Source organism: Lindgomyces ingoldianus, assembly GCF_010093535.1.
Source record: "Lindgomyces ingoldianus strain ATCC 200398 unplaced genomic scaffold BDR25scaffold_1, whole genome shotgun sequence".
NCBI lineage: Eukaryota > Fungi > Ascomycota > Dothideomycetes > Pleosporales > Lindgomycetaceae > Lindgomyces > Lindgomyces ingoldianus.
In genome coordinates, this window is record NW_022985162.1 from 3,471,246 (window position 1) to 3,485,510 (window position 14,265).

General features: G+C 43.1%; 1 protein-coding gene across 1 annotated transcript; it reads right to left on the minus strand.

Moving 5' to 3' along the window:
• Positions 1 to 6,661: 6,661 nt before the first annotated feature.
• Positions 6,662 to 7,804, minus strand: BDR25DRAFT_348692 (uncharacterized protein; the record flags this gene model as incomplete). The annotated part of the gene is made up of 11 exons (XM_033694459.1): positions 6,662 to 6,688; positions 6,747 to 6,844; positions 6,882 to 7,042; positions 7,100 to 7,123; positions 7,170 to 7,180; positions 7,216 to 7,291; positions 7,357 to 7,387; positions 7,416 to 7,437; positions 7,477 to 7,613; positions 7,663 to 7,714; positions 7,790 to 7,804. 11 exons carry the CDS (start codon positions 7,802 to 7,804, stop codon positions 6,662 to 6,664), a joined length of 654 nt encoding a protein of 217 aa, XP_033555250.1.
• Positions 7,805 to 14,265: the final 6,461 nt, after the last annotated feature.

Here is a 14,265-nt window from a genome sequence, read left to right on the forward strand (position 1 = left end):
CAATAAAACTTACATAGTTTAACTATATTATTAAGCACGTGCCTAGAGTATAAAATTAACAGGCTAACACTCTTAGCTAAAGACTAGACTACTTTAATAAAAAAAAAAAAAGAACTAAAAAGTTTACACTCTTTAAAAAAACTAATAAAAAATAAGTTTATAACAGACTCTAACTTATAAAAGAATTTTACATGCTTATAGCTAGTAAGTAAGGATAAAAGAACTTAATCTAAGAATATTATAAATCTCTAATGTTTAAATATCTAGAAATAGGCACCCTTTAGAAAAAGCTAAAGACTGCTATACTATAATAAATACTAAAGGTAAAGCAACTATGCATAGAGGTGCTTAGAGAATGTAATACCTATAATAGAAACAACTTAAGAAGGTATAAGGCCTATAGATATCTTTAACTAATTAAAGCACTAAAGCTACTATAAATAATAATTATAATAGACTTTATTACAGGATTACCCCTGTCTAAAGAACTAGGAACAGACAAGATGTGTAACATAATTACAGTAGCTCTAGACAAAACTACTAAGTATCTACACACTTAGCCCTTAAAAAAAATAATAATAGCTAAGAAATTTATTTATAAATTAAAGTAAAATATAATATTAGTATATAAATGCTCTAAGATTATTATCTCTAACTAAAATAAGCTATTTACTAGCAGTTTCTAGAAAGCAGTAATGCAGCACCTTAGCATAACACACAAGCTATTAATAGCCTACCACCTACAGATAGACAGACAGACTAAAAAGGCAAATGCAAAAATAGAAAAATATTTAAGAAAGTACATTTTCTATACTTAGAATAACTAGCTAGAATAGCTTCTAATAGCATAATTAGTAATTAATAATATAGAATTAGCTATAATAAAAGAAACACTATACAAAGCTAATTTTAGATATAACTTATACTTTGCGCTGCACAGAAGTTAACTTACAAATTTATAAAAGTTAATAGATTAGCTAACAGACCTATGTTAGATACATAAAAAGTTAGCTGTAGAAGTAAGGTCTAGTAAAGCAATAATAGAAAGATATGCAAATAAATTATAATAACTAAAACTAGAAATTTACTTAGAAGACTATATGTATCTTAACACTAAGAACCTTAAGATACCTAGACCTTCTAAGAAGCTAGTAGAAAAAAAGATAAAACTATATAAAGTTCTTTAGACCTAACAAGACAACTGCAAGCTTAAGCTTCCCCTATATATAAAGATACACCTATAGTTCTATGTCTTTAGATTAGAAAAAGCACTTAAAGAGATTCCTCTATCTACTTAAAAATAAGAAGATGTAGAAGTAGAGTATAAAGTTAAGCGCATTATTAGTAACTAAAAAAATTAAAAAGAATTTCTAGTAAAATAAAAAAAGTAGCTTACTAGTAAAAATATGTAAAAACTAGCTAAAAATTTAAAGAACGCGCAGCTATTAGTATAAAGGTACTTTTAAGCTTGTCTAAGAGAAACTAGCTAGGCAATAAAGCACCTATATTAAAAGGAACAGCTATGTTATTACTAGATAGCAGCAGCCTTTAGAGATAAGTCTTAGCTAATAATAGTTAAGAAAAAGAATAACTCTTTACTTTAGCCTTAAAAGCTTTTATTTTATTTAAGAAAGATAAGTTTTTTTTTAGGTACTTTACATAACAAGCTTCTAACAAATCTAATAATTTTTAGATATAATTCTGCTTAAAACACTTTCTAGCTTTTACCTCTAAAGTTTTCTAAACTTAACATAACATTTTATTATTAAGGTCTTACTCTTAAGCCCTTATAGTAACTACTTTCTAAAAAAGTGTTTCCCTCTCTTTCTCTAAATAATCTTATATAACATTAGAAATAAAGGTGTTATATTTACTGTTTTTTTTTACACACTTAACGCACTTATCTAAGGATAAAGTTAACACATAAAATAACTCTAAAAATTAGTAAGTGCTATAGGGCCTTATTTTTATCTAGTAAAAAAGATTAAAACAATAAGTAATATAAAGACAGTAGAACAAACAGGACTAACAAGCTATTTAGTATAAGATAAATAAATGTTAAGAATGCCTTTTAGTAGGCAGGTGCCTACTTTATAAATAAACCTCTACTAACACAGTTGTGTAAGCAGAGCAGTGAGGACGCTGCTAGGGAGAGGGGGCAGCGTGTTACAGTCTACAGTTGGACTAGTGTAACTCCACCCAGGATGCTCTACAATATAGTACAGTTGGAGCAGGACTCGCTTACAGACCAAGCAGAGGACGCGGAGGTAGCACAGCTACCTAAGATTATAAAAGAATGCGTTGTCTAATAGGAGGATAGGACGCAAATCCTATAAGTCTAGAAGAGCTTAGCAAGCCCTGCTTAGCAGACTTATGTGGGCTTGTCTAGCTTGCCTTAGCGTCCCCTACACATGTATATAGTTCCTACATTAAACAACCTTTAGAAGGTGTGTTTAACATTTAGTTTATTTTTTATATAGACTAAGTAGCATTTAGCTTTTTAAAAAGCTGTAATACTATTTATATATCTTGCACTATATATACCTCTAACCCTGTCTAATAGGACTGTTTAACCCTAGCCTCCCTACTGCTGCACATAGGGCAAACCACAATCTAGTCACTCTTCTTCCCTCCATTAGCCCAATAGCCTGTACGTAGGACTGTACACCCTACCGGATTGGCCCCTACTACCCGTCCTACTTCCCCCCTAGGAACATCATAAGACCCGAGTGCTTCCCGAAGCAAGGATTGTAACAATAGTCTACTTTAATAAAATGTCGCAACCGCTGATTAGAGAGCAATAAGAAGCAAGTCTATTAACTACAAGAGGCTTGTAGGGAGCCTGCCTATGTAGTAGGAGCTCAGGCGCCAAGTGTCTCAGGCTGGTTGTCCGAAACACAGGCGCGACACCAGGACCATGTGCTCTCTTACGCGACATAAAATGTTAGTACTTTAATTATGTTTTACTTTATAACACTTATATTAGCTAAATAAATATTAAAAGAAATTTAATCTATAGTGTCTACTTTATAAATAGTATAAGTTTTACTATATAGTAGCTAATTCTATACTATTTTAGTCTATTTTTTAAATATTCAACTTTTTATTTAATAAGTAACGTACTTAAGAAGCAAGTTGCTTACACACCTAAGTTGCTTACTTTTGCTAAAACTACACTACAACACATTTTATTATAGTCTATAACAACCTACTCTAGCACTATGTAGTATAGTATAGCTTAGAATATTTTTTAGAGACTACTTTTAGTTCTTGCTTACATATTTACATGTTATACCTAGTCTAATTACACTATTTATAACTTAGAATAGCTTACCTACTTTAGCTTATACTTACTTCTTTGTTTTTTTTTATTACTAGACGCTTTAAACTTTTTAAAGTTATTAAGTGTTAGCTTTTTTAAACTATTAATGCTTTTTTTTTTACATAATTTATATAATATAGTAGCCTTATTAGCTACTTAAACCTTACAAATTTTCTATTATACTAACACTAGCTTTTACAGAATTACTACTACTCTTTTTAAAATCTTCTTAAACGCGTTAACTATAAAAGTTAGTAAACTGTTTATATGCTTTTAAATTCTTCTTTTAATAAGTATTAATTATAACTTAAGTTTTAAAGTATTACTCAAAGTTAATAACTACTAGAGATTATTATTAATAAAAAATAGTAGTAAAAACGTCTATAGCTTTACATTAAAGCCTATTATAATTTATTATAAGTTAAAAAAAAACTAATCTAGCGCTTTAAACCTTTTTTTAAATATTACTAAAAGTAATTATAATGTTATATGCTACTTTAAAGCATAGTAAAAACTGTATTTTTAGAATATAAGTAATTTAGTTGTGTATAAGGTTTTTAGCTTATTAATTATACACTTTTTTTTAAAAATGTAAAATAACCTACATTAAGTAGCTACAAAACGTGTGTTGTATACAACTATCCGCCTATATATATTGTTTGCATTGATGACTCGGATGCATCGTCAGCATGGTCACACGATAGTCGGATGTGTCGGATGTGTCGTCACACGATGGTCGGATGCATCGGCAGATGCATCAGCACCATAGTCTGTTGCCAAGACCCACCCACTTATTTCGCATATATATAGACTCCCGCAAAGGACTCCTCGAGAAATACAATTCAATCCAGTTCCTCATGTCTCTGGTGCCTCACATAGCTTCACATATATTCTTCTACTATGCTAGCTAGAAGGTTGACCTTTTAGTAACGCAACAAAGTGTAATAAGTAAAAAAGTATAACGTACTTCACAGGCAAGTTGCTTAGGAATCCTTCAATTCATATGGTTGATTTTCGTCAGCTCTGGCAATACCAAATGACTTCGAAGGTGAGGATTAGTTAGAAACATCATGTGATATGTGCTAATTACTTTCCTGTTGTAGGGCGCAATCGAATCATTATGTCTAACCAGTCAGATGCCACAAAGTTTCCTTGCCTTCCTTGAAAAGCACTTGAGCACCGTGCAAGATAAAATAACAAGTCAGATGCAAACTGCGTTCTCCAAGATCATGATCCGTAAAGAGGAAGCAATGAAGCATAACACCTCGCCTGAAAGGGAAGAAAAAGGGTGCCACCTTGCTACAGAAGAAAAAGCGTCTCTTTTCTAAATACTTATACTTATCTGGACATATGTCTCTCCTTCGCGGATTGCTTGGATTCGTTCCACCAGATGCACCTAACAAAGTTAATGGCGCGCTTGTCTGGCTCGCGTCCGCGACGGCTCATGATATACCCGACAACCAGTTAATATACAAACGATGTGTTTCCGCCGCCGAAACGTACTATACTGTTAATAGCGCTTTAAGTAGAGATGTTAAACATTCTATTTTCTAGCAGGAAGATATAGATGAGCTGAATCGTGGCGTTCACTACGAGTTTAGCGCTAGCTCACCTGGCACGATCAATCCTGATCCTATCACTACCCAGGAAGCAGAAGCAAGTCTCGAGGAATGTGCTCAATTGGTAACTAAGGAGCAATCGAATTTGGGGGTGACACCACTACATTACACCTTCCGGCTCCACAATCTCACAAAAGCCCTAGAATATGTGGAATTCTGGGTCAACGCCGGCACAGAAGTAGATGCACAAGCCCTCTTTTGCAGCGATCACATCCCTCGACTTACGTCCTTTAATCACGCAGTGGGTCAGCCGGGGACAGCATGTATATGGGCAGTCGCACAGAACAACCCTATCGCTGTGAAAGCACTCCTAGAGCACGGCGCCAACCCGTATTCGAAGAACATGCACCAATATTCTCCCTGGACCTTAGTAGTTAGGGCAAGACTTCTCTATATCCTCCGGATAATATATGAGGGCCCAAAATGTATCAATACCGCGGAGCCAAAAAAGGAAACGGCAGGCATACTCACGCAAAACGCTTTTTGGACTGTGCTCTCTCATGGACGACATTTCGTTCGCAGATCTGTACATGTCCTTGAGTACCTTTTATCAACGGAGATCCTAAGCCTTAGACAAGTGCTGGAACCGTTGGTTACTTTGCAATCATCTTGCCCCCTGACACTGCAAAAGATGATCGCAAAACACCAAGCTGCCATTTTACAGGAAGATGGTCTGGTATATGATCTCCTACACACCGCTGTTCTCAACAGCGAACCACAATCGGTTCAGACGCTACTATCCATTACGCCGAGGTTCACGAACACGTCGGCGTGCTTGAAACTCCTCTCTGCGGCCCTGTCCCCAAGAGGCACAAAGCAAACAGCTACCGCCATGCTGAGCTTGTTGCTAGCCCACACTGACCCCGAGTTTGATATCAACATCCGGATTACGTGGAACCATCCTGGCAGTGAAGCGCAGCTAGTCGCAGGAAGTGACAGCGGCGCCACGTTTCTACACCAAGCCTTCCAACACGGTCGCATCGAGCTAGTCGACATTCTACTGTCGCGGGGCGCGGATCCTAAACTTACAAGCGTTGACCCAAGGAGCCCCTCAACTCCTGGTTCTACCCCCCTAGGGTTTCTGATTGCATCCGGAACGGACCATGCCGCAACAGCACTCTCCCAGCTGCTAACTGCCAGGCCAAGATTCGTGCTAGAGAACGCGCTCACCCCACCTGCCCAAAATATCAACCTCTTCTTCCAAATTGCAAGTGCATGGGAGGCTGGCAGGATCCATCAGGACTTGTCGAACAAGACTTTGCGCTTACTTTTGCATCACTTCGCACAGGACGATGCGTCCAACCTTAAGGAGCTTCTCAATGCCCCTACAGCCCCGTATGGCATCACCGCTCTCCAGATCGCAGCATCCACCGGGTTCCAAGAAGCGGTAGAGATGTTCTTGAAGTATGAAGCTAATCCATTCATTGGCAATCCAGAGAAGTCGGCGCTCAAATTTGTGCATCAAAGGGGATTGGACGAGTCGCCGGGGGGCTCTGGATTCCTTGCTGATTGGAGCCTCCAGGAGAGGTTGTTTAGAATGCGAGGCATGCCCTGGTTTTCAGTGAATAGTCCTGTGGCGTTGAAGTTAAAGCGGGATTATGATGAGAGGACTGCGAAGACAGTGCGAGTGTTGGAGGCCCATCCCGACTTCAGGAGACTCTATCCTGGGACAGGCGAATTTTGACGTCGTTGTGTCTTTTTCAGTAGTGAACTTGATTCTTTAATGGGTTTGAGGGATTTTCTGCTTCTGTGTAGCGTTTCATCCCTAGGCCTAATGATTTAAGCGGACTGCGCTAATACCTAACATTAACCGTGCCATCGACGTTGCTGACATGGCAGTCGATGCTACTCCTAAAGACCACCCTGATCGAGCTAACCGCTTGAGCAGCCTTGGGAGCTATCTCTGCATCCGATTTAAGCGGACTAGGTTAATAGACGACCTGGACCTATACCGGAGTGGTAGCCGGTGCTTCTCTTCAATGCCACTCTAATCGAGCCGGCCGCTTGAGGAACTTTGGAAGTCGTCTCGGCATGCAATTCAAATGGACTAGGTTGATTAACGTTCTCAGCCGTGCTGTTCACGTCGCCGGCACGGAAGTCGCTAATACTCCACGGGATCACTCTAATTGAGCTAGATACTTAAGAAACCTTAGATTACTGCATAGCATACAACTTCAGTAGACTAGATCAATAGACGACCCTAACTATGCTATTCATGTCGCGGAAACGGCAGCGAGTGCTGTCTCTCACGGTCATCCTAATAAAATTAGCTACTTGAAGAATCTTAGAAGATCTCAGCAAGCGATTAGGCGGGCCGGGTTGATAGACAACCTTAACAGTATTGTTAACGCTGTTGACATGGCGGCTAATGCTACTTCTAAAGACCGCCTAGATTAAGTGTCGCACGTGTCTCACGCGATATCATACCCATGCACTGCACTATTCACTCATTAGGCATAGCTCCTCTCTCGTACAGTATATAGTCAGCCCAGAGCTCTATCGAGCTCCTTAGACCTTACAATACACTCATTCCACCTTGTTTGGATCTCGCTCCCTTGTCGAGTCGTTTGCCATATGTCCCCTCCTCAGCTCATGCAAGATTAAGTTGTGTAGGCAGGCTAGTTTGATAGACGATCTTAGCCGTGCTATTAACGCTGCTGAAATGGCAGTTACTCATGCTCTGCTAGCTCGGCGTGCGATTTAAGCGGTCTAGGCTGGTACCCGACCTCAACTGTGCTGTATATGTCGCTAATATAGCAGTCTCAACTGCGGCCTAGGGAAGCCCCTATCAAGCTAGTTACCTAAATAACCTTGGGATCTCTCTTAGTTAGTATTTTAGGCGGATCACGTTGATAGAGGACATCCATTGTGCTATTGATGTTGTAGACATAGTAATTAATGCTACTCCTTAAGACCATCTATAGTGCTTAATAGGACGTGGTACATTTCAATTCGCTTCTTTTACACCCTAACGTATCACTTTGTAGTACTTTTATACCGCCTAGAGAAAAGAAGTAGTTATTACTTAGCATAAAAGTAGCTGTTAAATTTACTACTTGTCACGGTTATGTTACAGCTATCCAACCCCTGAGTACCCTAAGGGCTTGGCACGGGGTATATAGGCTCCTCGGCGTCTGTACCTCTGCCTCCGACCCTAAGGTTTACTCTCTCTCGTTACCCCCCTATCCTGCATTCCCTCTCTGTGACCTGTGTTTCCTGCTCGATACCTCTTACACTACTATACTTTAAGTCTTTGCTAAAAGTTATAATATTATAGTTAGAGTATTGTTACAACAGTCTTGTTTAGCTAACAGGAACACTGCTAAGGCTGATACTACAGGAGAAGAACCAACTAACCTAGGTCGCATAACATAGTTAGATTAGGTGGTGTTCGAGGTGGCACTGAGTGCCCGCCTAGCCCGCTGCCTCGCTTGCCGGCCAAATGCCCGCCCCCGGCATCCGTGCATGTCCACGGCCTCTCTCTCTGCCAGCTGCCGGCACTGAGGGAAAGGCGGTGCTCTGTACGTATGGTATGGTGCCCAGCAGGAAGCAACGATTTAGTAAAGAAGGCCAAGGAAGCAGCGAGGAAAGCCACAGCAGAGGGCAGCGTGCCAACCAGACCCTTTTACTAAGCTAGGTTAACAGTAACTAGGACCACAGTAAGAAACTAGAGACAGAGAAAAGACTTACTAACAGAAGTAGGGAGATACTTGCGCAAGATGGACATAGCTCTACTAGGGAAACACACTAAGAAGCTCTATAACGCCCTAACCTAGCAAGAAGCAAAGATACTAGCACAATTACAAACTAGGATAACACAGCTAAACACATACCTAAACTAAATAGGAGCTGCAGACTTAAACATGTGCATATGTAGTTAGGCAGAAGAAACTATTTAGCACTTTCTCTTCTAATGCTAAAGATAAGACACACTTTAAATACAAATGCTTTAGCAAACAGAGACTAAAAGAGAAAACCTCCCCTTCTTTCTAGAGAGAAAGGCACTAGCAGACCTAGCAGAATAGTTGCTGGACATTAACACAGTAAAGATAACAGTTAGGTACGCAATAGCAACAGGCCGCCTAGAGTAAGAAAGGAGATAGGAACCTAGAACTATAGAGACAATAGTAGAAAAAAGACGCTTAATACTAACCCTATATAACAGTAGGCTTTACTTTACTTGCTAATAAAAGGACTTTAAACACTTAAAGAAGAGACTTTAAGAACACTTGCTATAAATTACAATTAGGGGGATATGTAACAACTACGCCAGATAGCAGAGCAGGAGGCATGTAAGGGCTACAAGGAGTTAAGCCATCACTAAGAAAGCGCTTAGGTAATAACGCACTAGTGCCCTCTAGGCTAGAGCCGGGCGTAATAAAGACATCATCATCATCATCATCATCATCATCATCATCATGCCAGCTGCCGGCTGAGCCCGCCGCGGATTGCCCATGTACCTGCTGTATTGAATCGAGAGGTTACGCCTGTCTGCTGCTACATAATTGGCCCTGCTCTTGTGGAGCTTCTCCTTCGCGATGCTGATGCTGTATTGCGCCCTGTATTATAGCTCCTTAATGGCCTAGCTGCTAAACGCCCACGCTGTGGGATATCTTGCGCGCGCTGCCCTCATGCTGCTGCAGCACGCATCCTTGATGGCGTCTGTATATAGGAGGGCGGGCCTGCCCTCGCCCTCGCCCTCATCCCGAGCCCGAGCCTGAGCTTCAGCGTGCGCTGCTTGCTGCTGTCTTGCTGTTGTATCCTCTCCTCATCGCTCATCGTACATACTCAGGGGCAGAGAAGGCGAGCATGGGTCCGCAGCGCAGAAGTCAATATCGCGAACAACGCTGAGCTACGCGCCAATGCGCACCATATCCTAGCTACAATCCGTGAGCAGCGGCCAGAGAATACGCACCAGGTCTATAGCCCAAAGCAGAGGAATTTAAGGTAGTATACAGCCTACCTGCTGCTCTTGAATGAGCTGAGAAGGGGTCATAGGGTAAACGAGTTGACAAGGTATTGAGATCTAAACAAGGTGAATTGTACCAGTGTATTGTAAGGTCTAAGAAGCGAGAGAGAGCTCTGGGCTGACTATATACTGTATGAGAAAGGAGCTAGTCCCTAATGGGTGAATAGTGCAGTACATGGGTATGGTATCGTGTGGACCACGTGCGACAGCTGCTGCTAGAGCTAGAACGTGTACGCGACTTACGTGCTAACCACGCGTATCTAGGCGTTCTGCAAGAGGAAGCAGTACCACAAAAGCAGCACAGTTACAGAGGACGAGCTGCTGCTCTTCCTAGTTAAGAAGGTTGCAAACAGGCCCTTAAGGACTAGGTCTCGCAAGGTAGGGAGCGACGTCCCCTAAGACTAGACGCGTCTTGCCTGGCGCTCAGTTCGCGCCTACATCACAGCCATCACCGACCTCTGGCGAGAGCAGAAGGCGCTGGGCATGAACAGCAACCTGTCGCCGTGGGAGGACAGCGTGAGGGAGTACCTCAGGTCTCTTCAGCGTAGGGATGCCCAGCGAGATCGAGAGCAGTACGCCGACAAGGGGAGAGACACGCTGCTTGACGGCTATTCTGAGGACGAGTTTGAGCGGCTCTGCAGCGAGCTGTGGATACATGGCGCCGACGCGACCTCATCCTCAACAGCAACAGAATGCCACTTCCGTACGCTAGTCGATCTCACGCTCAGCCACTACATGCTCACGCGCGGAGGCGACCACCGCTCTGCGGAGATATCTGACCTGTTTACCTTTGGTTTAAGGTCGAGGACCCTACGCGCGCAAGCAAGCAGAACCAGCACGGTCGGCTAGAGACGATTGGCGCGCTACGGCATCGGAAGCCGCTTCTCTGCATGCTCAGCAGCCTGGCCTTCTAAATGCTCTATCGCTGGGACCTGGGGGAAGAACCCTTCCGTGACTTCAGCCAGCGCTCGGCCTGGTACCACATACGGCTGATCAAAGCCAGCACGGGCGATCGTACGGCAGCCTTCTCCTACAACTCCCAGCGCGACTGGGTCGCGAAGGCGTATAGCTACGCTGGGATCTCGTCACAGAAGAAGACCCACCTCCCACGCAGTGGGGCTGCCAAGCTAGCAGAGCTCAAGGAGATCAGTGAGGACCAGATTTGGCGCGCAGGAAGGTGGAACCAGGAGCAGATGGTCGGCTGCTACCTCAAATCGCTACCGCAGAAGTTCATGAGGACTATGGCTGGCCACCCGCCCCAGATGGGCTGCTTCGAGATCCCGCACGACGCCGTCGCCCCCCCAGACGAGCTCGTGTCTCTCATCTGGCCGGAGCTGGATGCGTGGAAGGACCCCTTTGGCCCACACGCTAGCCAGATCAACGACCTAGCCGCAGGAGGCCTCACAAACCTGCTGCTCTACCTCAGAGAAGTAATCCTCTAGGATTCAGTGACACTGCGCCGGCGATTCCCTAGCCACCCTGTGTGGAACCACTCCGTGTTCTAGCACAAGGCGTACGCAGCATTTGCTCAGGAAACCGACGAGTCCTTTGACGCAGAGGCGGCTCCTAGTCGGCTGTCAGTCCTGTACCAGGCGATATCCCTGCTCGCCGACCAGTTACAAGCGCTAGATGCCCGGAACGAGCGGAGCGAGCAGCGGGTGAAGGAGCTCAAGGGGTCTATCGATCGCCTCCTTGAGCTGTCGAGCTTCTTGCATGAGTTGAGGAGGGGTCATATGGGAAGCGAGTCGACAAGGTAGTGAGATCCAAACAAGGTGGATTGAACGAGTGTATTGTAAGGTCTGAGGAGCTCGATAGAGCTCTGGGCTGACTATATTTATCTCAGCTAGCTCAGACGTGAGGAGAGAACCAAGGACGCACAAACCATGCATATTGCTACTCCAAATAGAGTATGGCCTGGGGGTTAGCGGTTTCTGACCCCTGTCAGTAGCGTTTCTCTCCTCAGCCGTCTAAGGGACTTTTGTGATTTTTTCTATAAATAGGCCTATTTTAAGAGCATCACAATAGAATTAGATTTACAATATCTCTACTACTATATGTCTAAATAGGCTTAGAATTTAATAGAATATAGAGACAAGCTGTAGCTATAAAATAGTATATTTTTTACTAAATTCTAACTATTATTAGCAGAGAAAAATCTAAACGCGCGCAGAACTTTAACCTATCTATACCCTAATTTTAGATTTATAGTATCGCCCTCCTGACTAGAACTTAACAACCAGTAGACCAAATTCCCTAGGATTTTGCAGGATCCTTGACAGAGCTAGTCTGGGACAGCTCCTAGATCCTCAGAGTCCTTAGACAACAGCTGGTTGAGCTGCAGACATGAGGGCGATCGCGACGTCCCTAGACTACCATCCACTGGACTACAGCTTAACAACTAGTAGACTAAATCTCCTAGAATTTTGCAGGCTCCTAGATCCTCAGAGTCCTCAGAGTCCTTAGAGTCCTCAGACAACAGCTAGTTGAGCTGCAGACATGAGAGCGATCGCGATGTCCCTAGCCTACTATCCAGCTTGACAACCAGCGGCCTAGATCTCCTAAAATTTTGCAGGCTCCCTGATAGAGCTAGTCCGAGACAGCTCCTAGATCCTCAGAGTCCTTAGAGTCCTCAGACAACAGCTAGTTGAGCTGCAGACATGAGAGCGATCGCGATGTCCCTAGCCTATATCTAGCTTGACAACCAGCGGCCTAGATCTCCTAAAATTTTGCAGGCTCTCTAATAGAGCCTGTCTTAGACAGGTCTTAAATTCTAAAGATAATATATTATATAGTTAGGGAGTTACATTAAGGTGCAGTTATAGGGTTATTAAAATGTCCTGTGTAGGACTTAATAGCGCAATACTCTGCTAAATCTTGTTAGAATTAGGTTACAAAAATGTTAGGGTATAGCTAGAGACTGTCTCTATTACCTATTAAAATCTAACCTAGTTTAGACAAAAAGTGGTAGAGCTACAGTAATTCTTAGTTAAGCTAGTGCATAGTAGAGGAGGTTTAGAACTATAATATCACCTAAAAAATCACAAAAGTCCCTTAGACAGCTGGGGAGAGAAAGCCTTTCTTACACCCTTATTAGCTAGAGAGATGGGGCTTGCGCCACTAAGGCTACTAGCAGGGGCTTGCCCCTGTCGAGGCTCTCTCCCCATCCCGTCTGAGCTTGCTGAGATAAGACTATATACTGTACGAGAGAGGAGCTATGCCTAATGAGTGAATAGTGCAGTACATGGGTATGATATCGCGTGAGACACGTGCGACAGAGCTCGCAGTCTCAGTACCTGCAGATGCTCACCTCTGGCAGCCTCGTGTTCCGCCTAGAAGCTTCCCAGCAGCCAGGCAGTCTGCCAGTACCGCCTCCTAGGCTCAGGCCAGCAGCAGCTGCAGCGCTGCTATCAGCGCTGCTGTCGTCGCCGCCGCCGTCGCTGCTAGCAGACCTAACTTCGAGCAGGTATACCTCTGCTCAGATCAGCATCGCGCCTACACCGTCTGCGCGCTCTGTCGCACGTGTCTCACGCGATACTTATCTCAGCTAGCTCAGACGTGAGGAGAGAACTGAGGACGCACAAACCACCATGCATATTGCTACTCCAAATAGAGTATGGCCTGGGGGTTAGCGGTTTCTGACCCCTGTTGGTAGCGTTTCTCTCCTCAGCCGTCTGAGGGACTTTTGTGATTTTTTCTATGAATAGGCCTATTTCAAAAGCATCACAATAGAATTAGATTTACAATATCTCTACTACTATATGTCTGAATAAGCTTAGAATTTAATACAATGTAGAGACAAGCTGTAGCTATAAAATAGTATATTTTTTACTATATTCTAACTATTATTAGTAGAGAAAAATCTAAACGCGCGCAGAACTTTGACCTATCCATACCCTGATTTCAGATTAATAGTATCGCCCTCCTGACTAGAACTTGACAACTGGTAGACTAAATTCCCTAGGATTTTGCAGGATCCCTGACAGAGCTAGTCTGAGACAGCTCCTAGATCCTCAGAGTCCTCAGAGTCCTCAGACAACAGCTAGTTGAGCTGCAGACATGAGAGCGATCGCGATGTCCCTAACCTACTATCCAGCTTGACAACCAGCGGCCTAGATCTCCTAAAACTTTGCAGGCTCCCTAATAGAGCTAGTATAAGACGGCTCCTAGATCCCTAGAGTCCTCAGACAACAGCTAGTTGAGCTGCAGACATGAGAGCGATCGCGATGTCCCTAGCCTACTATCCAGCTTGACAACCAGCGGCCTAGATCTCCTAAAATTTTGCAGGCTCTCTAATAGAGCCTGTCTTAGACAGGTCTTAAATTCTAAAGATAATATATTGTGTAGTTAGAGAGTCG